This window comes from Ictalurus punctatus, unplaced genomic scaffold (assembly GCF_001660625.3).
Source record: "Ictalurus punctatus breed USDA103 unplaced genomic scaffold, Coco_2.0 Super-Scaffold_100046, whole genome shotgun sequence".
Lineage (NCBI taxonomy): Eukaryota > Metazoa > Chordata > Actinopteri > Siluriformes > Ictaluridae > Ictalurus > Ictalurus punctatus.
The window spans coordinates 4,640,777-4,665,825 of record NW_026521087.1 but is presented as its reverse complement, the minus strand read 5'-3'; the positions used below and the strand labels follow the sequence as shown (position 1 = coordinate 4,665,825).

At 42.2% G+C, this 25,049-nt stretch overlaps 1 protein-coding gene and 1 long non-coding RNA gene across 3 annotated transcripts in view; both read right to left on the bottom strand.

Moving 5' to 3' along the window:
- Positions 1-1,572: 1,572 nt before the first annotated feature.
- Positions 1,573-25,049, bottom strand: part of LOC128630123 (NACHT, LRR and PYD domains-containing protein 12-like) — a 111,781-nt gene continuing 88,304 nt past the window's right edge. For both annotated transcript variants that reach the window (XM_053678696.1, XM_053678697.1), the window contains 2 exons: positions 8,040-8,213; positions 1,573-2,050 (listed from right to left, as the gene is read on the bottom strand). In XM_053678696.1, the coding sequence (XP_053534671.1) occupies positions 1,945-2,050; positions 8,040-8,213 (280 nt within the window). In that variant the 3' untranslated portion in view covers positions 1,573-1,944. The remainder of the gene's footprint in view (positions 2,051-8,039; positions 8,214-25,049) is intronic.
- On the bottom strand, positions 9,673-15,354 carry LOC128630182 (uncharacterized). The gene is made up of 3 exons (XR_008394552.1): positions 14,869-15,354; positions 12,986-13,178; positions 9,673-11,939 (listed from the first exon to the last, which is right to left on the bottom strand). It is a non-coding gene; the product is annotated as an uncharacterized LOC128630182 (long non-coding RNA).

Sequence of the window (25,049 nt, the reverse complement as noted above, 5' to 3'; positions counted from 1 at the left end):
GGAAGAAAAAAACCCTTTGGAACGCCACTTATCAAACAAATAGTTTAATTGAATTCTGACTGCACTTCTTGCTGTATGTATTACAGCTGCCCATGATCTTAGCCAGTGTGCGAGGGGGAAGGTAGAGGAATGATCTCTGTACTTGCAGGCAACGATGGAGGGTCACCTGAAGTGTGCTCAAGATTATTTATTTATTTTTTTTTTTCCTTGACCAGGGATAGGTCTGGCATACCCTGACTTGTGTTGGATACAATTTGTGCTGATACTAAACGTATTTCAGTAGATGCTCTACCTCTTGCACTAATGACCTATCACATGCAGACTAACAGCAATATGTATCTAACACCGCATGAAATGCTTATGGGTCGACCCATGTCTGTGTCTGTTCCTTATGATGGACGGCCGCTGGAGTAATTGCAGATGAATCGGAAAACATATATAAGACCACTAACTATTATGTATGGAGCTATATATTCACAGGAACACAGCTAAGTGCAGTGTTATCAGTGTTATGTGTGAGGCGTCACCGCCTCAACGGGGGGAGGTGTTCGGAGGTGTTCACCCGGAGGTGGGAGTCCCGGAGCCGCGAGAGAAGGCTGACTACAGGGCAGCAGCGGACTAGAAGCAGCGGACTAGAACATGCAACCCCTGGAGGATGCTCAATCCTCCAATGACGAGATGGTGGGGAACACGTGAAGGTCCGGTACGAAGCGTCAACGGGGGGTCTGCTCTGTGGCAGACAGGATGAGAAGATGTGAAGATCCATACCCTGGGTGTACGTGCTAGCCTAACCTCTCCCCAAAGGGTGGCTCTCTACAGTACGTAAAGTGCTTGAGCTGAAGACAACCAGCATACAGAGAGATACTGCATACAACAGACTGTCAAGTATTGTTATAAAATGTTATAAAATGTTTGTGATGTGACGCAATCAGGCACAGAAAAGTATAATGGTGCTGCCGAGCACATAGTGCTGGCCGGGTGGGAATTTTTCCTCATAAGAGGTTTTTTCGCCCACCCCTGACTGCAAAACACTGGGGTTTGGTTTTTGATGGGGGAGCAAGAACCTGCAGGTCCCGACAAATACAAAACTGTGGGCTGACAGGCCTAGTTGAGAAAGATAGGGACGTGTAGATCAAGTAGTTAGTTACTGTAGTGGCCACTCATACGTACGGCAGTAGTAGTAGTAATGAATGATTAGGGAAACTCAGTTAATCACACTTATAATCGATGTAGGGTATAATCAAAGTAGTTAGATTCAAAATGAGATATATATATATATAAAAGGAGAAGTAAGTTAAGGGTTAAGAGTTATAACGAGGTACATCTACACATGTCTCGGATCAGTGTTGCGTAGAAGTGGTTAATTTAAGGGACCCATTTGAGAACGGGGACGGGCGCAGGGATTATGGCCTCGTTAGAGTAATCCTCCGACAGCTAGCGGGGGACGGCCATGGGGTGCGGCAGAATCAGTTCCTCCATGCTTAATTAAAGTATTGTATGAGGCTTCATAGCCTCAGAGGAGGGAAATGTTGTGGATAAAAATGACATGAAATAAACACGAGGGAGATTGAGTATGAGTAAAAATGTAATTTTATTGGCAATTCACAGGACGGGTGGGTGCGTAGTCTGGAGGAGAGTAAGAGGGGGAGGAAAATGGGGTGCGTCCTGGGGACATGGGGAAATCAGGGTGGGTGAAGTGAGTGGACCACTGAGAGTCGGGCGGACTGGTGGGTGAGAAGAGGGACGGATGGTCGGGGCCCGGATCGGAGAAGACATCATCATCATCCTCGGATTGGAAGCTGGAGGGGGGTTCTGGGTCTGACTGTGTAGAGGCGTCAACACGCACGTTCGTGGGGCAGATTCTGTACCGAAGAAGAGGGGGGAACCCCGGATCTCCATTCTTGGGGGGGGGTGCTGCGAAGATAGTTAAGTAGCATCATGATATCAGCAGTGAGATGCACAAGCTGGTAATGAGTGTCCAGATCCAGGTCCAAACCCTGATCCAGGTCCAGTAACGGAGAGAGAGGGGACTGACGACGGGCACCGGCACCTAGACACATAGAAGCGGGATTAGGCGGATTGGAATTACGAGCAATTTAAGAGCAGTAATAGTCAAAAAAAAGTCAAAAAGAAGTGCACGAGCTGAGGAGTGCTAAAAACACACACACACACACTCGTGCAGTCAAGGGCGGGCAAGTAGACACAACATACATAAACACACATGAATAACTTTAATAATATCTTATAGTAATAGAGAAACTCTATAAAAAACAGAATAGTAGGATATGCAGGACAGTAGAACTGTAATGATATTAAGAAGTTGGAAGTACAGTAAACCGCTTTTCAAGTAGTATAAATATATATAAACTAAGAAATATAGTGCAAATATGAAAATAAATTATAAACGAGAAATACAGGAAAAAAAAAGGAAAATATAACTTACTCATGATTCAGATGGTGAAGATTCTCGTCTCGCAAGGAAAGCCTTAATTTTTAGAGAACCATGAAGAAAGCCAGTTATAAGGGTGGCTGCCCCCCCTCGAGATAACGATAAGACCAAGGTCCCTCCCGGTTGTTTAGTCGTCTTGCTTACGTCATTTTTTTAACCTAGGGAAATGAGAATCCTGGTTTTTGAGAACCTAGGTAAATGGGAATCCTGGTTTTTGAGAACCTAGGTAAATGAGAATCCTGGTTTTTGAGAACCTAGGTAACTAGAAACTCTGGGTTTTTGTTTCCTGGGTTGTTGGAAATGCCTGAGTTCTGATTTTATGTGTAAATTAAAACCCCTGGTTTCAGTTCTATGGGTAAGTGAAATAGGCCTTTTCTGGAAACCTATGGGTTATCTAGTGTGTAAATACAGTATAAATACTGGAGCTTAAGCTCAGGGTATTGGGATCACTTTTGAGAATTCTCATCGGTGTGGATCTCGTGTGGTGGAATGAAACAAAGCTGGACCCTTGCTTCTTCTCACTCACGGCTGGTGTCTTTTTTCTATCTCCAACTGGGCTCAGAGGTAGATGTGAGTATTGGCTTCTAAGTTAAGTTTTAAATGTTTTTGGGTAATAGGCTAAATTCGAGCCAACATGGCATTAGACAACCCCAATACCGAAAAAGTTGGGACAGTCTGGAAAATGCTAATAAAACAATGAGGAGTCATTTGTAAATGTACATTGACTTGTATTTAAACAAAAAACATAAAGACGAGGTATTTGATGTTTTACCTAATCAACTGCAAAGTTTCTGGAAGATGAACATTCATTTTGAAATTGATGCTGCAACACGTTCCAAAAAAGTTTGGACAGGGGTCATTTAGGATTAATAGCGATGTGACGAGTTGAAAGAAGGCGGCGATGTGAAACAGGTGAGGTCTAATTATCGTCTAATCATATATATATAAGGAGTCTTCAAAAAAGGCGGAGTCCTTCAAGAGTAAGGACGGGTCGAGGCTCGCCAATCTGCCAACAGATATGTCAGCAAATAATCCAGCACTTTGAGAAGAACATTCCCCAAAGACAAATCGGTAGGATTTTGGTCATTTCACCTTCTACAGTGCACAATATAATTAAAAGATTCAAGGAATCCGGTCAAATCTCGGTGCGTAAAGGGCGAGGCATAAAACCACTTCTGAACCACTTCTAGCAGTTATTAAACCCTTGATTAAAAAACCTGATCTTGACCCGTCTCAATTGTCCAGCTATAGACCAATATCAAATCTCCCCTTCATCTCTAAGATTTTAGAAAAGGTTGTAGCAAAGCAGTTATGCTCGTACTTAGATAGGAATAACATTCATGGAATGTATCAGTCAGGATTTAGACCTCATCATAGCACAGAGACAGCGTTAGTTAAAGTAGTAAATGACCTTCTACTGACCTACGATCAGGGTTGTGTCTCGCTGCCTGTGTTACTCGACCTTAGTGCAGCTTTTGATACTATAGATCACACTATTCTACTTGATAGATTAGAAAATGTTGTTGGTATTAAGGGAAAAGTCCTCTCCTGGCTCAGGTCTTATCTGACCGATCGTTATCAGTTCGTAGATGTAAATGGTGAATTCTCCATGCGTACTGAGGTTACTTTTGGAGTTCCACAGGGTTCTGTTTTAGGCCCACTGCTCTTTACTTTATATATGCTACCCCTAGGTCAAATTATTCGTAAACATGGAATTAGCTTCCACTGTTATGCTGATGATACACAGCTGTATGTTTCAGCGAAGCCAGAGGACAGACAGAAGCTTAGTAAAGTTGAGGATTGTGTAAAGGACATTAGACATTGGATGTTAATTAACTTCCTTCTACTTAATTCTGATAAAACAGAAATACTTTTATTAGGCCCACGTGTAGCTAGAAGTAAGCTTTCTGATCACATGGTTACTCTGGATGGTCTTTCTGTTTCATCATGTACAGCAGTTAAAGACCTTGGAGTGATTATTGACTCCAGCCTATCATTTGATGCTCATATAGATAATATTACTAGGATAGCCTTCTTTCATCTCAGAAATATTTCTAAAATACAAAACATATTGTCACTACATGATGCGGAAATACTAGTTCATGCATTCGTCACCTCTAGATTAGATTACTGTAATGCCATACTGTCTGGATGTTCCAGTAGGAATATAAATAAGCTCCAATTAGTCCAGAATGCAGCTGCTAGAGTCCTAACTAGAACCAGAAGATACGACCATATCACACCGATATTATCAATACTGCATTGGCTCCCAGTAAAATCTCACATTAATTATAAAATACTTTTATTAACCTATAAAGCACTAAATGGTCTCGCGCCACAATATCTAATCGACCTTTTGGTTTTCTTTGATCCGCCACGCCTATTTAGATCAAAAGATGCAGGCTATCTGACGGTACCTCGAATAGTGAAGGCTACAGCAGGGGGAAGAGCTTTCTCTTATAGAGCCCCACAGTTATGGAACAGTCTTCCTATTAGTGTTCGGGACTCAGACACAGTCTCAGTGTTTCAGTCTAGGCTTAAAACGTATTTGTTTACTCAAGCCTACCCTGACTAGATTCTGTTCTACTACTTCGCAGTCATAATAATCTTTTTTCTCCCTCTCTCCTTTCGCCGAGCCCCACACAAATTTATGGAGATACTAGAGATCCAGATCCTTTCTGCCTCTGGATGGAGCTCAAATCTTCTCTAATTCGAGACTGCTGGGACTACGGCTGCTCCTAACGCCATACAGACTTCATATAAATCCATAATGAACTTTTTCACACTAACTGTTGTTAGCCAGATGAGGATGGGTTCCCTTCTGAGTCGGGTTCCGCTCAAGGTTTCTTCCTCTTAAAACATCTTAGGGAGTTTTTCCTTGCCACCGTCGCCACTCAGTGGCTTGCTCAGTTGGGATAAATTCACACCTTTAATATCTGTATACCGTGTTGATATTCTGTAAAGCTGCTTTGAGACAATGTCTATTGTAAAAAGCGCTATACAAATAAAATTGAATTGAATTGAATGCGCGTGATCTCCGCTCCCTCAGATGTCACTGTCTTAAAAACCGTCATGAGTCTGTAATGAAGATCCTGACATGGGCTCGGGAATACTTTGGTAAACCTTAGTCAGTCGACAGCATTCGCCGCTGCATCCACAGATGCAAGTTAAGGCTTTACTATGTAAAGCAGAGGCCATACATTGTCCCGAAGCTCCGACCACTTCTCTGGGCTCGGTCTTATCTAAGATGGACAGTAGCACATTGGAATCTTGTTTTGTGGTCTGATGAGTCGACATTTTAAATAGTTTTTGGAAAAACAACCGTCGTGTTCTCCGAGCCAAAGAGGAAAAGGACCATCCAAGCTGTGATCAGAGTCAGATCCAAAAGCTAGCGTCTGTCATGGTATGTGGGCGTGTCAGTGTCCATGGTATGTGGGCGTGTCAGTGTCCATGGTATGGGGGCGTGTCAGTGTCCATGGTATGGGGGCGTGTCAGTGTCCGTGGTATGGGGGCGTGTCAGTGTCCGTGGTATGGGGGCGTGTCAGTGTCCGTGGTATGGGGGCGTGTCAGTGTCCATGGTATGGGGGCGTGTCAGTGTCCATGGTATGGGGGCGTGTCAGTGTCCATGGTATGGGGGTGTGTCAGTTGGTATGGGGGCGTGTCAGTGTCCATGGTATGGGGGTGTGTCAGTGTCCATGGTATGGGGGCGTGTCAGTGCCCATGGAATGGGGCGTGTCAGTGCCCATGGAATGGGGGTGTGTCAGTTGGTATGGGGGCGTGTCAGTGTCCATGGTATGGGGGCGTGTCAGTTGGTATGGGGGCGTGCCAGTGCCCATGGTATAGGGGCGTGCCAGTGCCCATGGTATAGGGGCGTGTCACTGTCCATGGTATAGGGGCGTGTCACTGTCCATGGTATAGGGGCGTGTCACTGTCCATGGTATAGGGGCGTGTCACTGTCCATGGTATAGGGGCGTGTCACTGTCCATGGTATAGGGGCGTGTCACTGTCCATGGAATGGGGGCGTGTCAGTGTCCATGGAATGGGGGCGTGCCAGTGCCCATGGTATAGGGGCGTGCCAGTGCCCATGGTATAGGGGCGTGTCACTGTCCATGGTATGAGGCGTGTCACTGTCCATGGTATAGGGGCGTGTCATTGTCCATGGAATGGGGGCGTGTCATTGTCCATGGAATGGGGGCGTGTCAGTGTCCATGGTATGGGGGCGTGTCAGTTGGTATGGGGGCGTGTCAGTGACCATGGTATGGGGGCGTGTCAGTTGGTATGGGGGTGTGTCAGTGTCCATGGTATAGGGGCGTGCCAGTGCCCATGGTATAGGGGCGTGTCAGTGTCCATGGTATAGGGGCGTGTCAGTGTCCATGGTATAGGGGCGTGTCAGTGTCCTTGGTATGGGGGCGTGTCAGTGTCCATGGAATGGGGGCGTGTCAGTGTCCATGGTATGGGGGCGTGTCAGTGTCCATGGTATGGGGGCGTGTCAGTTAGTATGGGGGCATGTCAGTGACCATGGTATGGGGGCGTGTCAGTTGGTATGGGGGTGTGTCAGTGCCCATGGTATAGGGGCGTGTCACTGTCCATGGTATGGGGCGTGTCAGTGTCCATGGTATAGGGGCGTGTCAGTGTCCATGGAATGGGGGCGTGTCAGTGTCCATGGAATGGGGGCGTGTCAGTGTCCATGGAATGGGGGCGTGTCAGTGTCCATGGAATGGGGGCGTGTCAGTGTCCATGGAATGGGGCGTGTCAGTGTCCATGGAATGGGGCGTGTCAGTGTCCATGGAATGGGGGCGTGTCAGTGTCCATGGCATGGGGCGTGTCAGTGTCCATGGTATGGGGGCGTGTCAGTGTCCATGGTATGGGGGCGTGTCAGTGTCCATGGTATGGGGGGGTGTCAGTGTCCATGGTATGGGTAACACACATCTGTGAGGGCATCATTAATGCAGAAAGATATGTACACATTTTGGAGCTACACATGCTGCCATCCAGAGCAGGACAACGCCAAACCACAAACGCATGGTTATGTAAGAAGAGAGTGCTGGTGCTAGCATGACCTGCCTGCAGTCCTGACCTGCCTCCAATGTGTGGCGCATTATAAAGCTCAAAATAAGGCACTGAAGGCCTCGTACAGTAGCACGGCTAAAGAAATGAATAATGGATGAATGGGGGGAAATTCTCCTTGCTAAGCTTAACCAACTGGTGTCTTCACTCAGCACCCAAACACTTAAGTGTTATAAAAAGAAAAGGTGATGTTACACAGCGGTAAACAGTCAACTGTCCCAACTTTTTTGGAGTACGATGCAGTCATTATATAGTCAATATTTCTGAGATGAAAGAAGGCTATCCTAGTAATATTATCTACATGAGCATCAAATGATAGGCTGGAGTCAATAATCACTCCAAGGTCTGTAACATAACAAAATGTGGAAAAAGTGAAGCGCTGTGAATACTTTCTGGATGCACTGTACATCACTACAATTACAATCACCACAGATGGAAACTGGATGTGTGTTTGTGAGTGTGTGTGTGTGTGTACCTCAGTGTCTCCAGTGTACAGTGTGTGTGTGTGTGTGTGTGTGTGTACCTCAGTATCTCCAGTGTACAGTGTGGATTCTCCAGTCCAGCAGAGAGCAGCTTCACTCCTGAATCCTGCAGGTTATTGTGACTCAGGTTCAATTCTCTCAGTCTGGAGGAGTTTGATCTGAGAACTGAGGACAGAACTCTACAGCTTTCCTCTGTCAGTTTACACACACGCAGACTGGAAGAGAAATGATGAAGTATCAGAACACTGACCTCAAACACACACACAGCCATAACACACTTACTCTTTACCATGTAACAGAAATGTGAGTGTGTTTCTCTCACACACACAAATCAGAGGACAGGACACCACATCAGCATTAGCATTAGCATTATTATGATTATTATTATTATTAAAAATAATAATAATAATAATAATAATAATAACAACAACATCAGTTACAATGATCCTTAAAGGACTGAAAACATTTTTGTTTGAACAAATGCTTCATTATAATTGAAACATGAAGCCATTTGAAAAGACCCATGACACTTTGGAGACTTGCAACCATGCGCGATCAAAACGTAAATGAGCCTTGGAGTCACTCTTAAGCCTTGTCTCATTCTCCATCGTGATTACGGCTGGTAAAGAAGGTTGGCACATTGAAACGATCAAAACATAAACCATCAGAACATAAATGAACCAAGGAAATGCACTTAAGTCTTGTCTCATGCTCCCTTCCACTGATGGCCAAGAGAACATGGCACTGGACTTGGAATGCACTGGGGTCTCCCCTACGCAACTTGAAGCCTGCTCAAGGCATGTCAGCGGTCTGTGTCAACTAACTCGTGTGCACTATCTTGGCGACTGCAGAGAGAAAAGGGCACTGGACTTGAACTACACTGGGGTTTCACCTGCGCAACTTGAAGCCTGTTATGAAACTGCGTCGTAATGCAGAGGGAACTCTATTCAGATGAGCAAGAAAGCACCTTGGCATTCATCAAACACGCTTGTGTTTTATCCTAGAAAAATGCTTTGACATAAGGTAAGTCGTCCGAATGTGTTCATGTAAACTAGTAAAGGCTCTAATTACTTGACTGAAGTAAATGTACTGAAGAGGGCGTCCACGTGCGGAAACCTGAGAATATATACGAGACTGCAAAGTTGTTGTTGAAGAAGGGTCTAACACGGACAAACACGTCCGTCCGCTCCAGTAGAATAGCCTAGTGTTTCCTTAAATCACTTTGAGGCGTCGGACTCTAAATCCAGCGGGGTTTTCTTGCGCAGGTATGACCCCTGCTTGCAGCTTTGTCAGCTGTAGGTGTCAAGTCACTGGTGCTCAATCTCCTGCTGTTTTTTTAAACCAGAGTATGTATGCACCCTAACCCTAAAGTTTCCCATGTAACAGAAATATGAGTGCGTTTGTCTCACACAGAAATCAGAGGACATGACAGCACATCAGCATTATTATTATTATTATTATTATTATTATTATTATTAATAATAATAATAATAATAATAATAACATCATCAGTTACAATGATCCTTAAAGGACTGAAAACATTTTTGTTTGAACAAATGCTTCATTATAATTGAAACATGAAGCCATTTTTTAATAAAAGTATTAAAAAGTCTCCTATTTAAAAATAAACAAAATAAATAAAATAAATAAGAAATCTCCCATTTGAACAAAAGATGAGATACGATAATACTTTATTAATCCCAACGTGGAGAAATGAGGGAATTAGGAGGAAAAAGGAGCAGGACCTGCTGTGGCTTTGTTTGGAAATATTTTTGTTGGTGAAATAGAACAGAAACAGACAATATTGAGTGTAAAATGTACGTCAGGTAATATTATCTTATTGTTTACATGTTAGCATAGCATGTTAAATTAACTACTAAATAAAAATCACATCAGCTGTATGAGCTTTTAAATAACGTCCTATTATTATTATTATTATTAACATTTACTGTAGCTGCACAGCCAGACTGCTCCTGTACCTTTAACACACACACACACACACACACACAGACATTCTTGTAATTATAACATTCTGGGGTCAGTAGTCCCACCCATGTATTGTGGGGACACCACTTTCCTGAGGTCCTACAGATGTGAAAAAAGTCAGGCATGTATAATTTAAGCCTGAGAACACATATCATCTCAAATTCTGGATTTAAATCTCAAAATTTCTGTGCTTGGTTTTTTCACACCTAATGTGGACATAACAAGAACTCATCATTAATGGGGACCTAATTTGCATGCACAGCAAATTAACTGGTTTTCATGTTGTAGTGGGGACATCACTAGATAGCTAATTTTCATACACAGAAAATTAACTGGTTTTCATGTTGTAGAGGGGACATCACTACATAGTTAATCTGCATACACACAGATCAGGTAGTTCAACAAGGGGACATGGTTTTAAAAAACAAAGTTGTCAATTTAACTCTAATTATTTATACAAAATTACAAACTAAGTATGTCCAATTTAGAGGGCTGTCTGTAAAGCAGATATGATGTGTATTTTCTCTATTTGAAGGTTTAAGCTTCTCATGAAATTAAATTGAACAGTTGTTCTTAATTGTTTATACAAAGGACTCTTAGCCTTATTTGTGAAATATGCAATCAGTGAAAGTTTGGTTATCAAAAAGCTCTCTTACACAAATTTCAATATCTGCACGTAATAGATAACAGACTACATTTCTTTGGAGCTTTCTATTTCCAACAGAGGAACCTTTTGAGAAACCTAGGAACTTGTTAAGGAAGGTGTTACCAGTGCTATTATTAGTTTTGAGGCTATAATTCTAAGAAGCATTTCATTTCCTGCTCCAAAGTATACAATTTTTTGTGGAATAGAAAGTAGAGGTGCTTGCTGTACTGAACCTCACTTATTTATCACAGGCATGCATCACAAATTAACACTATCCCCAGTCATTTTGGCAAGTCAAAATGACAAAGAAACTCATCCTTTTGATATTTTAGCTGCATGAAGGATTTGTTTATTGGTCTGGATCTCTAATCAAGTGAAAAATTGTCAGTAAGATGAAAAAACCCTGTCTATTCAACATTATAAAGACAACTTGAGTCTTGAGCTTCTTTACTGTAAAAGACAACAAATATTTGCCCATTAAAGTGCACAACTACTAAGCTCACATGTGCCATGAATGAACTTGGACTCATTTAAGTTTGACATAACACTTGTGCTTACTACATATAGCCAGCTCAAAGTTAAACATATTGAGAAAAATATAGATACTAGCCAAACACAGACACACAACCAAATGTCATAAACATAATTTTTTTTCTTTATTCTATATCCACTTAACTGACTAAGCTAAAAAGTGACAGTAACAACTTAATAATGTATGTTGAGGTAGCTAATTTTGATTCCAGGCAGCCTAAACATGTAAATGGGTAGCACACGGAAGCTTTTATTGCCCAATAGGCTTATTCATGAACTTGTCAGTCACCTGCATAAGGACCCACTGGAAGAAGGCGGCCCAAACCAATTTGATCTAATTCAATATAACGGTGTAGGTAAAGATTCTAATGGATATTTTAAATGCCTGATTTGTTCCTGATTAGTTTATTATGAAGTAAATGCTGAGTGTTTCATTACAAAGTAAAAGGCTAGAGATGTAATGTAACTTATTATTAAAGCATTACTACAGATGTTATGATGTACAGTATCTGTAATATAGATGTAAAGTGTTACTATCAAAGTGGTAATTAATCTTTGTTTATATCTCTTTTGTAAGCTACAGTGCAGTTATAGACGTAGAATTTGACACTTTGCCAGTCTCTATCTTTAAGATATAAAGACTCAGATCTAATGCAGTTTTCACAGACCAACTTCCCTGGGACACGACATGACATGATGAAGGTCTTCATATGTCTCTCCACTGCATGGACCTCATTTCCTTCCCGAGCCTTCCTCTTTTTCAGAGTAGATGTTTTACCTAAATGTAAGAATAAACATTAGTTACATAGCAAACACACACCCTTACACCCGACAGAAATTATTGTCTGGCAACTTACAGACTGGAACTTAGATTTCACGTCTCAAGAATGAAAACTCTGACTGCAGTTTGTGCATATGTACCAAATAGTAACTAGGAGTACTCAGTTTTCTTGGAGAAGATACAGTAGGGAACCTAGTAAGTCCCAGGGGATGCTTATGTCGGAAATTATGGAGAGGTGTGATTGAAAGGCAGGATTAAAAGTGCCAGCAAACTACACAATTCTGATATTTATGATCCAGAAAAGGTGTAGACTGTGATGGCTGCTGTTTCTCCTGGCCATTGCTCTCAGCAGTGTCCCCCTCCATAATCTGCATATTTAATAGACATTTGGAAAATCTAAAAGAGGAATATGCAACAGAAAGCAAATATGCTGTTCAATACGACAAAAACAATAATTATTTCACTATAGGAATTAAGTTTATGATTTCAGGGTTAGATATGGGATACTTTGGAAGACTTTGGGATAATTATGATGCATTCAGAATGAATTCACAGTAATAACACAGTTCAGGTTTAAGTGACCTATGGGGACACTGTTCTAAATTCACATATCTATTCAGCTATCACAAGACTCCATCACACACACCTGAATAAAACATGCTTTGTGGGGACTCCGTATGGTAACTATTAACAGACAAGATTATATAACAGAAAGCAAACATGCTGTTCAATACAACAAAAACAATAATTATTTCACTATAGGAATTAAGTTTATGATTTCAGGGTTAGATATGGGATACTTTGGAAGACTTTGGGATAATTACGGTGCATTCAGACACACACGTTTTGTAGTTCATGCTTAAACGTGGCAGTAAAATACCTGAAGCAGATCAGATGAACAATAATGTCTAATTTTATTGTTAATGCACAAGCACAAAATTAGTTGTGCAACAAAAATGAATCGCAACACTGCCGGATAAGACAATGTTTATCTTTTAATAATTTTTAAATTGTGAAAACAGAGAGGGAGATACCCTGCATACCTTGCTACGCCAAGGCCAGTCTCCTCCTCCGTAATTGTAGGTAATTTCATCACCTTCTTTAAAGTCTGTTAAAGCAAACAGACCAAGATGTGGGCTTCCATCCACTTCAGTCTTCTGCATTCTGCCATTTGGGTGCTTGTGGTCATCATTAACCAGCCTACCAAAAGATCCGTCTTCTTTTGCAGCATCAATACTTAATACACAACGAGAGAAAGAGAGAAGTATTCAGTGACCGAATATTCAACATCAAATTCTACAAATATGATAGCTCTGCACAGAATTTTTATTGTTAACGGTCAGATGTAAATGTTTAAGTGGACAAATACTTTATACCTCAATTTTCAAGTACAATGAAAGTACACTTTGAAGAAAAACTATGCAGACATCGTCATTTTTTATGCAGGTTAATTCTATGGATCATTTAATTAGTGGTGCTTTCAAAAGCACTAATATTGTTCCCTTGCATACTTAATAATAATAATAATAATAATATTATAATTATTATTACTCTCCGGCCGGCGCTCAAAAGTATTGGCACCCCGCATGGCCAGCTCTCAAAAGTACTGGAGCCCTTGAAGGTCGGCTCTAAAAAGTATTGGCGCACTACCCGGCAGGCTCTAACAGTGCTGGTGCCATATCTGTCCGGCTCTCGAAAGTATTGGCGCCCTACGCCGTCGGCTCTCGGAAGTATTGGCACCTGTCCCTGTTTCGCCAACGCAAGCACCATTCACATTTTCTTCAGGAAATGTACCGGTCTAGTTATAATTATTATCCTTCTTCCACTTTTTTTTCAGCTCGTAACTAGTCCCGCGCCGTTTTTCAGAGATCGACGGGTGATGTGCCAAATCGATCGGCTTATTGAGGAGATGTGTGCTATGACTTTTGGAAGCAATCGGAATGCTGGAATTCCCGGTACGGAAGCTCAAAGTCAGAAAATTTCCCATAGACTTGCATTGAGTTTCGAAAGTATTGGCCCTCTAAAGAGAAAGCTCTAAAAGTTTTGCCTCCGTACACGTTCAGCTCGAAAATGTATTGGCACACGATCTGTTCAGCTCTCAGAAGTATTGGCACCCTATCTGTCCGGCTCTCGAAAGTATTGGCACCCTACGTGGGCGGCTCTTGAATGTATTGGCGCCCTGTCCCAATTCCACCACGGCAAGCACCGCTCACATTTTCTTCAGGAAATGTACTGGTCTAGTTATAATTATTCTTCTTCCACCTTCGTGCCATTTTACCTCTAAAGAAAATGTTAATATATTGAGATTTTCAGTCCCTAGTGATGTTCTGAGTAAGAAAATAACCATATCCGTGCTTGCTAATAACTGTGCTGAGTGAGAACCTGTTCTACACACAGATCACAGCTCAGCTGCGGTGTTTAGAGACGCAGAATAAAAGGAGCGCGCTGTAGTTACAACATCGAAGCACATCACACCACCGCCCAGCGCTTTACAGATTCATAACAAACTAATAACTGGAACTAATGAGCTGGGCTCGGTCCAGACTACTGTCCACCCTGTCCTCGATTTCAGAGGCTTTAAACTCAATCCAGCGCTCAGATCGATAACTATTTAGGAAGCCTGACTCTGCTATTTATAACCGAACTATCCGTTACATGGTGAAGCTAGTTACAGAAGTCGGTATAACACTAAATATTCACATGACATGACAACCACCAAAGTCTATTTAATATATTAACTTCATTTTATTAACTTATTGTACTTACTAATGTGCTAGATTGGTTAAAGTGTGTGCTAACTCTGGCTAGTAAAGTCCGCTAGCATAACAATTACTTTAATATTGTGATTCAATTATAAATAAAGTCTTAAAGCAGGGAAATAAAATTACAAGCTTATAAACTGCAAAAAATTATAATAATAACTTACCTTTCGTTGCATTTGGTCTCGTTGCAGCAGTAGAATCACTCATTAGAGCAATGGAAAGCAGCTGGTGCTATTAGCCTGTGACAGCCAGGGCAGATGGGAAATGTAGTTCTTTTCCTACTTCCTGTGTGGTGTTTACGAACTATTAGTGCAGTCAAAAAAAACTACACTCCGCCATAACCCGACTTTCGGATTTCGTTTTACTGTTTAGAGCAGGGGTCGGGAACCTATGGCTCGCGAGCCAGATGTGGCTCTTTTGATGGCTGCATCTGGCTCGCAGACAAATCTTTAATTAAAAAAAAAATAATAACGTTAAAAATATAAAACATTCTCATGTATTTCAATCCATTCATTTCCTACCGCTCATGTTCATGGTTGCCAATCACAGCTGTCCTCCGGGACAACTCCAAATTTTTATTGGATAATGCGTAACGCACACGGGTCGTTGTGAGGTCAGGAAGTAAACTTCCCTCCTTTTAATCAAGTAGTCAGCTAGCTAATTGCAGAAACCCTTTTATCGAAGAAGATGACTAAAAGAAAAAAAAAGATGAGTATCGTACTTTTCAGCAGGAATGGACAGAGGAATTCGCCTTTGTGGAGAGAGCAGCTTCTGCAGTGTGTCTAATATGCAATGATAAAATTGCATCGATGAAACGGTGAAAATGCAAGGCGTTGGAAATACAGTCTTATCCCTTCAACAAGCAGTGTTTGCATTTGAAAACAAGCTAGAACTCTTCATCGCCGACATTGAAACAGGTCGTTTACTACACTTTGAAAAACTGGGAGAGTTTAAAGATGCATGCACAGCAAGTGACCCTGCTCAACATCTTGATCTTCAGCAGCTAGCGGGCTTCACATCTAATCTCCTGCAGTCATTCAAAGCGCGCTTTGGAGAATTTCGTGAGCGCACTCGTCTTTTTAAGTTAATCACCCATTCACACGAGTGTGCAGTGGACAGGCCGACCTGAGTTACAGCCCCGGTGTCTCCGTCAGAGATCCTGAGCTACAAGCTGCTGACCTGAAGGCCTCAGACATGTGGGTGAATAAGTTCAAGTCACTGGATGAAGATTTGGGAAGACTTGCACGACAGCAAGCAGAGTTGGCGAGCAAACACAAGTGGGGAGAAATTAAAAAACTTCAACCCGCGGACCAGCTGATTGTCAAAACTTGGAACGCGCTTCCCGTCACATAGCACACACTGCAGCGTGTGAGTATTGCTGTACTGACAATGTTTGCCTTTACACATGCATGTGAGCAGTCTTTCTCACATCTAAAGAACATTAAGATCAACCTACGATCACGTTTAACGGATGGAAGTCTCAACGCCTGCATGAAGCTTAACCTCACCACGTATCACCCAGACTACAAAGCCATCAGCAAAACCCTGCAGCACCAGAAGTCGCATTAATGCCAAGAAGTACTTTATTCATCATTGGTTAGCAACAGCACAACAACGTTATTAAAAAGAATTCAGAGACTTATTGTACTTTAAAAGTGTTGGTCTTACATAAAATGCACACATTTACTTGTATTTAGTTTTAAACATATTGTATGGCTCTCACGGAATTACATTTTAAAATATGTGGCGTTCATGGCTCTCTCAGCCAAAAAGGTTCCCGACCGCTGGTTTAGAGATTTTAAAAAAGTGTCATTTCGCTGTGCGAAAATTTAAAAACTCAAACTTTAATTACTATTAAGACTTATAATTATTTGGAAAACATGATAACTATCTGTTCTAACTTATTAATGTTTAGCTTATGCTAACAATCTAACCTTCTAACAGTCTAATTAGGCTTTTAATTTACCAGTCACTTTTTGTACACTTACATTTTCTGTTAATTTTAACTTGTAATCAAATATCAATATTAATGCCCAGTTGAACAAAACTTTAAAAGTATTACCTCTTTGTTTTAAAGCTTTTTAATCTGCTAACAGGTAATAGAGCTAATGTGCATATGCAGATTAGCCACAGTCCTTTACTAAGTGGGTGGTACCATAATTTGCATAAATTAGATTTGCAGAGTGTGTGAAGTGGTTGGCCAAACCCCGCCCCCAATAAATACCGGTTCCAGACTAAAGGGGGCGACATAGACCAAACCAATCACACACACAGTTTGTCCAGATCATGCGTTATATGCCAAAGATAAAAATTTGTGAGGCGTCTATTTACAGCCTCCTCAACACTTTTCAATGCATCACCCCTGTGAGGACGTGGATTTTTGTCCCCTTAATGTTTTTGGTCCCCATGAGGTTGCTGTGTAAACATGATGATGTCCCCATGAAGTGATAATTACAAACACACTCTTTGTCTCACTCTCTCACAAACACACACACTCTCTCACACGTACACTCTCTCACACACACACACCCACACACACTCTCTCTCTCTCTCACACACACACACCCTTTCTCTCACACGCACACTCTCTCACACACACACAATCACACACACTCTCTCACACACACACACACAGACACACTCTCTGTCTCACAGACACACTGTCTCTCACACAGACAGACACACTCTCACAAGACACTCTCTCTCACACACATAGACACTCTCTCACACAGACACTCTCTGTCTCTCACACACAGACACACTCTCTCTCTCTCTCTCGCACGGACACTCTCTCTCACAGACACATTCTCTCTCTCTCTCTCACTTGCACAGACACACTGTCTCTCTCACAGACACACTCTCTCTCACACAGACACACTCTCTGTCTCTCACACTCAGACTCTCTCTCTCTCTCTCTCTCTCTTTCTCTCTCTCTCGTGTGCGCATGGACTGAGTGAGTGGGCGGAGTGGGAGCGGTAGTGAGTGAGTGTGTACGGCGCGTGGCCGAGGCCGCTACTCCAAAGTTCGCTTCTTCATTTTTCTATCTGTCTTTTCTTCAGAAATACGATTTCCTTTTAGGTCTTTGGTTTCTGAGGGGGTCTTAATTTACTATTGTTTGGTGTGTGTGTGTGTGTGTGTGTGTGTGCGCAGGTGTGTGTGTGTGTGTTTGTGTGTGTGTGTGTGTGTGTGTGTGTGTGTGTGTGTGCGCGCGCAGGTGTGTGTGTGTGTGCGCGCGCGCGCGTGTGTGTGTTTGTGTGTGTGTGTGCGCGCGTGTGTGTGTTTGTGTGTGTGTGTGTGCACGTGTGTGTTTGTGTGTGTGTGTTTGTGTGATTTTTTTCCTGCTGGCCTGGGCAGCTGTTTCCGTGGTTGGGAGCATGACTGCCTCAGGTACGGGGAAATATGATTCCCTCACGCGGTGGCATGCTATTAAAGTAGCCACTACCGCCAGCGTTGAGGAGGTTAGTCTGGCCGTGGGGGAGAGTGTTGGACATGACAACATTCTGTCTGCGGCCCGGATGAATAGTGCCGTTGTTCTGTTTCTGAAAACGGTGGAGTTAGTAAACGAAATGGTGGACAGTGGAGTTGTGATTGATGATGTGTTCCACTTAGTGCTTCCTTTATCAACCCTGTGTAAAAAAGTCATCCTGTCGAATGTTCCTCCTTTTATTAAGGACGAGGTTCTGTCCCAAACTCTATCCCGCTATGGTAAACTGGTCTCTCAGATCAAGAAGATCGCGACTACAAGTAAATCCCCTCGTGTAAAACATATCGTGTCTTTCAGACGGTGTGTGTACATGGTTCTGAAGGATAATAATGATCTGGATCTGACACTCAATGTAAAGGTGGAGGATTTTAATTATGTTATTTACACTACTACTACTACAATGAAGTGTTGTGGGTGTGGTTTATCTGGTCATCTGGTGAGGAACTGTCCAGAAAAACGGGTAAATCCTGAAAATGATAATAATGCTAATGCGGCCGCTGGTAACGAGGTTACTGCTGGAGAGGGTGTTGGGGTGGATGGGGCCCCCACACCGGGAGAGGGAGCAGCAGCACCTTCTCAGGTGGAGACACCTGAAGCTGGCCCCTCTCACCAGGGTGTCAGTGCTAAACCAGGTGAAGAAGAGAAGGCTGAGACTGAGCCGGATTTATGTGATAAGGATACACAGGACAGTACGGTGTCACTAGATAGTGTGGATCCGTCCCTTGCTGATGAAGTTGGGGATGATAGCTCTCATATGGATACAGAAGAGAACGTGTTCAAGGTGCCCCAGAGAAAGAGATGGAGAAATCGTCCTCATGCACAGGCTAAGAGGAAAGATGTCGCAGAGGAGCTGAATTCTGTGGAGGTAGAGAGCGAAAGCGAAGCGTCTGACTGTAGTATTACATGTAGTGTAAATCTAAGTGGCTTTTCGAGCCATGAATATAGCGTGGACGACATCAAGGTTTTTCTGAGAAAGACTAAGCATGCTAGGAATGTAAGGATAGACGAGTTTTTTCCGGATGTGGAACAGTTCATTAAAAAAACACGTGGGTTTATGGGAGAAGGGGGTTTCACTGATCAGGAGGGATACCGTCTAAAAAAATTCCTTACAAAAGTCAATGTACTGTTAGACTATAATGATAGTGATAGTCAATCCTAGACATCATGTACGTAAATCTATTATTTTTCCTCTTATTTATGAGTGAAGTTCAAATCACTTCGTTGAATTTAAATGGAGCAAGGGAAAGAAATAAAATATTTTTGTTATTTGAAACAGTGAAGCAAAAGAAAATTGATGTAATCTTTGCTCAGGAAACCCACACAGACGCTAATAATGCTGCGGACTGGGCCAGGGAGTTTAAAGGGTTATCCGTTTTAAGTCATAAGACATCTACCAGTGGGGGAGTAGCTATTTTATTTTCCCATAATTTTATCCCCTGTTCTTATCAAGTTGATGAAATCATAAAGGGTCGACTGTTAAAGGTTAGAGCTCAATATGAGAATAGGTGGGTCGTTTTTGTTTGTGTTTATGCCCCGACCACGGCCATTGAAAGAATGTTATTTTTACGAAGCTTAGATGATGTCCTGAAGAATTGTGACTGATGATTTTTGTATTCTATGGGGGGATTTTAATTGTACAGAGCTGGGTATAGACAGGAATCATGTAGAGCCCCATATGCCATCACGTAGAAGGCTAGTCGAGTTAATGAATTCCTGTGACCTTGTGGACATTTGGAGAAATTTTCACCACATGCAAAAGCAGTATACCTGGGTGCACTCCTACAATAATATGCTCTCTATGGCCAGATTGGATAAATTTGATGGTTTTAAACAGCAGTTAAGTGCTTTTAGAAGTTGTGTAATTATACCAGTAGGATTTACGGACCATTGTATGGTTCTGTCTACTGTGTATTTAAGTAAACTCAAGCATAAGAGTGCATATTGGCATTTTAACACAAGTCTATTGCAAGACGGTCATTTTAGGGATGTGTTTAAATACTTTTGGAGTGATTTTAGAACCACAAAGGGTTCTTTTAAATTAGTGCAGCAGTGATGGGATTTTGCCAAAACGCAAATTAAAGCTGTGTCAACAGTATACCTCCAATGTCATGAGAGACACAACTCCCCGTGTGAAATCCTTGGAGGACGAAATAATGGCGCTTCAAGAGTTAAAAATGAAAAACACAGGATGGCAGGTATGCATAGAAAATTTAAGAACAAAAAAGAATTTATTGACCAAATTGCTAGACGATACCGCACAAGGAGCTCTGGTCAGGTCACAGTTTCAGACTGTGGAGTGTATGGATGCACCGTCAAAATTCTTTTTTAATTTGGAAAAAAAGAATGGTCAGAATAAGATGATACATGGCCTGTTTTCTGATGATGGGACACTTTTAGTGGACCATAGAGAAATTCGAAAGAGAGCAGTCGGGTTCTACAAGGAACTGTACACGTGTGAAATCTCCGATGAGCAGGCCCATGATAACGTCTTCTTGAAGGATCTCCCTCAGGTGTCAAAGGAAACACATGCAGACCTCGGAGGGGCGTTGACCCTAGAGGAACTGCTACGAGCCCTCCAGGGTATGGAGAGTGGCAAGGCACCAGGGATCGATGGTCTACCGGCTGACTTTTATAAGTCTTTTTGGCCTGACATGGGTGCAGACCTACTGGAGGTACTGGGTGACAGTTTAGTCATGGGGCGGCTGCCACTCAGTTGTCGCAGAGCAGTATTGACTCTGTTGCCCAAAAAAGGAGATCTACACGACATAAAATCATGGAGACCTGTTTCAGTTCTCTGTGTAGAATACCGACTGCTCTCCAAGGTATTGGCAAACCGACTTAGTATAGTCATGGAAGAGGTGATCCATCCGGACCAGACCTACTGTGTGCCGGGTAGATTTATTCATGATAACATTTCGTTCATTAGGGAGGTCGTAGAGGTCGGAAGGATTTTTAATTTGGAATGTGGTTTGGTTTTAATTGACCAGGAAAAGGCTTTCGACAGGGTTGAGCATACCTACTTATGGAACGTTTTGTCTGCTTTTGGTTTTAATTTGGATTTTATCGATAAAATAAGAGTTCTGTACCGTGACAGTGAAAGCATACTGAAGATTAATGGTGACTTGTGTGCTCCTTTCAAAGTTCATAGGGGAATAAGACAAGGATGCCCGCTATCAGGCATGTTGTATTCCCTGGCAATTGAACCTCTTTTAGCAAACTGAGAACAGAACTGCAAGGTATAACAATTCCAAAGTGTGAGGGTGTTTTTAAACTATCAGAATATGCAGACGATGTGGCGATACTTGTTGGCAGCCAGAGGGATGTTTATACGATGCTGAAGATCACTGACGGTTTTAGAATTGTTTCTTCCGCCAAGGTAAACTGGGATAAAAGCGTGGCGTTTTTAATCGGGAGATGGTTAGGCGGTGTCCCAAGCCTTCCAGACCGCTTATTATGGTGTAGAGATGGTTTTAAGTATTTGCGGGTGTTTTTAGGAGACAAAGGGTTTATGGGGACAAACTTCGAAGGGACTGTCGAGAAGGTAAAGGGTCGGTTGGAGAAGTGGAATTTTTTGGTTAAAAAAAGTGTCCTTTAGGGGGCGTGTGCTTATAATTAACAACCTGGTAGCATCATCCCTCTGGCATAGGCTTGCGTGCATCAATCCCCCAATACATGTTTTATCTAAAATCCAGTCAATTTTGGTTCATTTTTTTGGGACAGTCTACACTGGGTTCCACAGAGTGTTCTGTTTCTCCCCAAGGATGAAGGGGGACATGGACTAGTGCACCTGCAGAGCAGGACTGCAGCCTTTCGGTTACGTTTTGTGCAAAGGCTGCTACAAGGACCTGTAAATGCAAACTGGAAGGCTGTAGCATGTGCCATTTTACGGACACTTGAAGGGCTGGATTTACATAAACCTCTTTTCTGGATGGACCCGAAAAAGATGGACATCAGGAAACTTCCTGTTTTTTACCGTAATGTTTTTAAAGTGTGGGGACTTTTAACAGTGCAGAGAGTACAATGCACAAGTTCTCTCTACTGGCTGCTGCAGGAGCCAATCATAAATGGTTCCATTTTAGATGTTTTTCAAAGAAAGCCGTTTCCTGCGCTTACGGAGGGGTTCTGCAGGGCTGGAGTCATCACTCTGGGAGACCTACTGACTTTAGCAGGACCGGAGTTTAGGAACACGGTGGCAGTTGCTGGACACATAAAGATGAGGTCAGTCCGTGTAGTCACGCAGTTCCTTGTGGAATGGAGGTCCCTGTTGACTGAAGAGTTCCTGAACATGCTGAAGGAATATTCCGGAAGGTTAAGTAGTCCCAATGACCAAGATCCTTTTCCGGATTTTAGTGTCTCGGCAAATGTACGTGAGTGCTCAGGTGTATTTTTTAAATCTGAAAAACTAAGTTTTGTGGGTCCCAAGTTACCATCTGGGAAAGAACTGTACAAAATTTGTGTACTATCTCTAAATAAAAAGTTTCTGGACAAAAGAGTCGACACACCTTGGCGTTCTGTTCTACAAATAAAGGAACATGTAAAGCCACAATGGAGAGCCTTGTACAAGTCACCATTAACAAAAAAGTGTGGGGATTTACAGTGGAGGATTTTGCACGGTGCAGTGGCTGTTAATTCTTTTATTTGTGTTTTAAACCCTGATGTGAGTTATGAATGTCCTTTCTGTGCCATGAGAGAATCTGTTTTTCACATGTTTATGCACTGTGTAAGATTGAAGCCTCTTTTTACTGTTTTACAGAGACTGCTTGGCCATTTTAATGAGAGTTTTACAATCGAAACTTTTATTTTTGGTTTTAAATACTCTAAAAAAAAAAAAAAGGTTTAAGTGTCAGTTGATAAATTTTATCATAGGGCAGGCAAAGATGGCCATATATGTCAGCAGGACAAACAAAATTGAATCAAATTCAGGGGACAGTATTTTATTGGTTTTTGTGATTCTGTTAAAATCTAGGATATTAATCGATTTTAAGTTTTACCAAGAGATGAAAGACCTTGTACCATTTGAGAATATATGGTGTCTGGAAGGGGCATTATATGTGGTTGCAGAAGAAAAAGTGAGATTTCATCAACTTTTAGAAGACTGTGTACATACTGTTTGACACTTGTTTGCTTTTTTATATTCTTTACTCCCTGTGGGTTTTAAAGGCAACTGGAAGGAGAATTATTTTAATTATTTATCTATCTATCAATCTATCTATCTATATTATATATATATATACAGTGAGGGAAAAAAGTATTTGATCCCCTGCTGATTTTGTAGGTTTGCCCACTGACAAAGAAATGATCCGTCTATAACTTTAATGGTAGATTTATTTGAACAGTGAGAGACAGAATAACAACAAAAAAATCCAGAAAAACGCACGTCAAAAATGTTATAAATTGATTTGCATTTTAATGAGGGAAATAAGTATTTGACCCCTCTGCAAAACATGACTTAGTACTTGGTTTAAAAACCCTTGTTGGCAATCACAGAGGTCAGACGTTTCTTGTAGTTGGCCACCAGGTTTGCACACATCTCAGGAGGGATTTTGGCCCACTCCTCTTTGCAGATCTTCTCCAAATCATTAAGGTTTCGAGGCTGACGTTTGGCAACTCGAACCTTCAGCTCTCTCCACAGATTTTCTATGGGATTAAGGTCTGGAGACTGGCTAGGCCACTCCAGGACCTTAATGTGCTTCTTCTTGAGCCACTCCTTTGTTGCCTTGGCCGTGTGTTTTGGGTCATTGTCATGCTGGAATACCCATCCACGAGCCATTTTCAATGCCCTGTCTGAGGGAAGGAGGTTTTCACCCAAGATTTGACGGTACATGGCCCCGTCCATCGTCCCTTTGATGCGGTGAAGTTGTCCTGTCCCCTTAGCAGAAAAAAACCCCCAAAGCATAATGTTTCCACCTCCATGTTTGACGGTGGGGATGGTGTTCCAGGGGTCATAGGCAGCATTCCTCCTCCTCCAAACACGGCGAGTTGAGTTGATGCCAAAGAGCTCCATTTTGGTCTCATCTGACCTCAACACTTTCACCCAGTTGTCCTCTGAATCATTCAGATGTTCATTGGCAAACTTCAGACGGGCATGTATATGTGCTTTCTTGAGCAGCGGACCTTGCGGGCGCTGCAGGATTTCAGTCCTTCACGGCGTAATGTGTTACCAATTGTTTTCTTTGTGACTATGGTCCCAGCTGCCTTGAGATCATTGACAAGATCCTCCCGTGTAGTTCTGGGCTGATTCCTCACTGTTCTCATGATCAATGCAACTCCACGAGGTGAGATCTTGCATGGAGCCCCAGGCCGAGGGAGATTGACAGTTCTTTTGTGCTTCTTCCATTTGCGAATAATCGCACCAACTGTTGTCCCCTTCTCACCAAGCTGCTTGGCAATGGTCTTGTAGCCCATTCCAGACTTGTGTAGGTCTACAGTCTTGTCCCTGACATCCTTGGAGAGCTCTTTGGTCTTGGCCATGGTGGAGAGTTTGGAATCTGATTGATTGATTGCTTCTGTGGACAGGTGTCTTTTATACAGGTAACAAACTGATATTAGGAGCACTCCCTTTAAGAGTGTGCTCCTAATCTCAGCTCGTTACCTGTATAAAAGACACCTGGGAGCCAGAAATCTTTCTGATTGAGAGGGGGTCAAATACTTTTTTCCCTCATTAAAATGCAAATTAATTTATAAAATTTTTGACGTGTTTTTCTGGATTTTTTTGTTGTTATTCTGTCTCTCACTGTTCAAATAAATCTACCATTAAAATTATAGACTGATCATTTCTTTGTCAGTGGGCAAACGTACAAAATCAGGAGGGGATCAAATACTTTTTTCCCTCACTGTATATAATATAGATAGATAGATTGA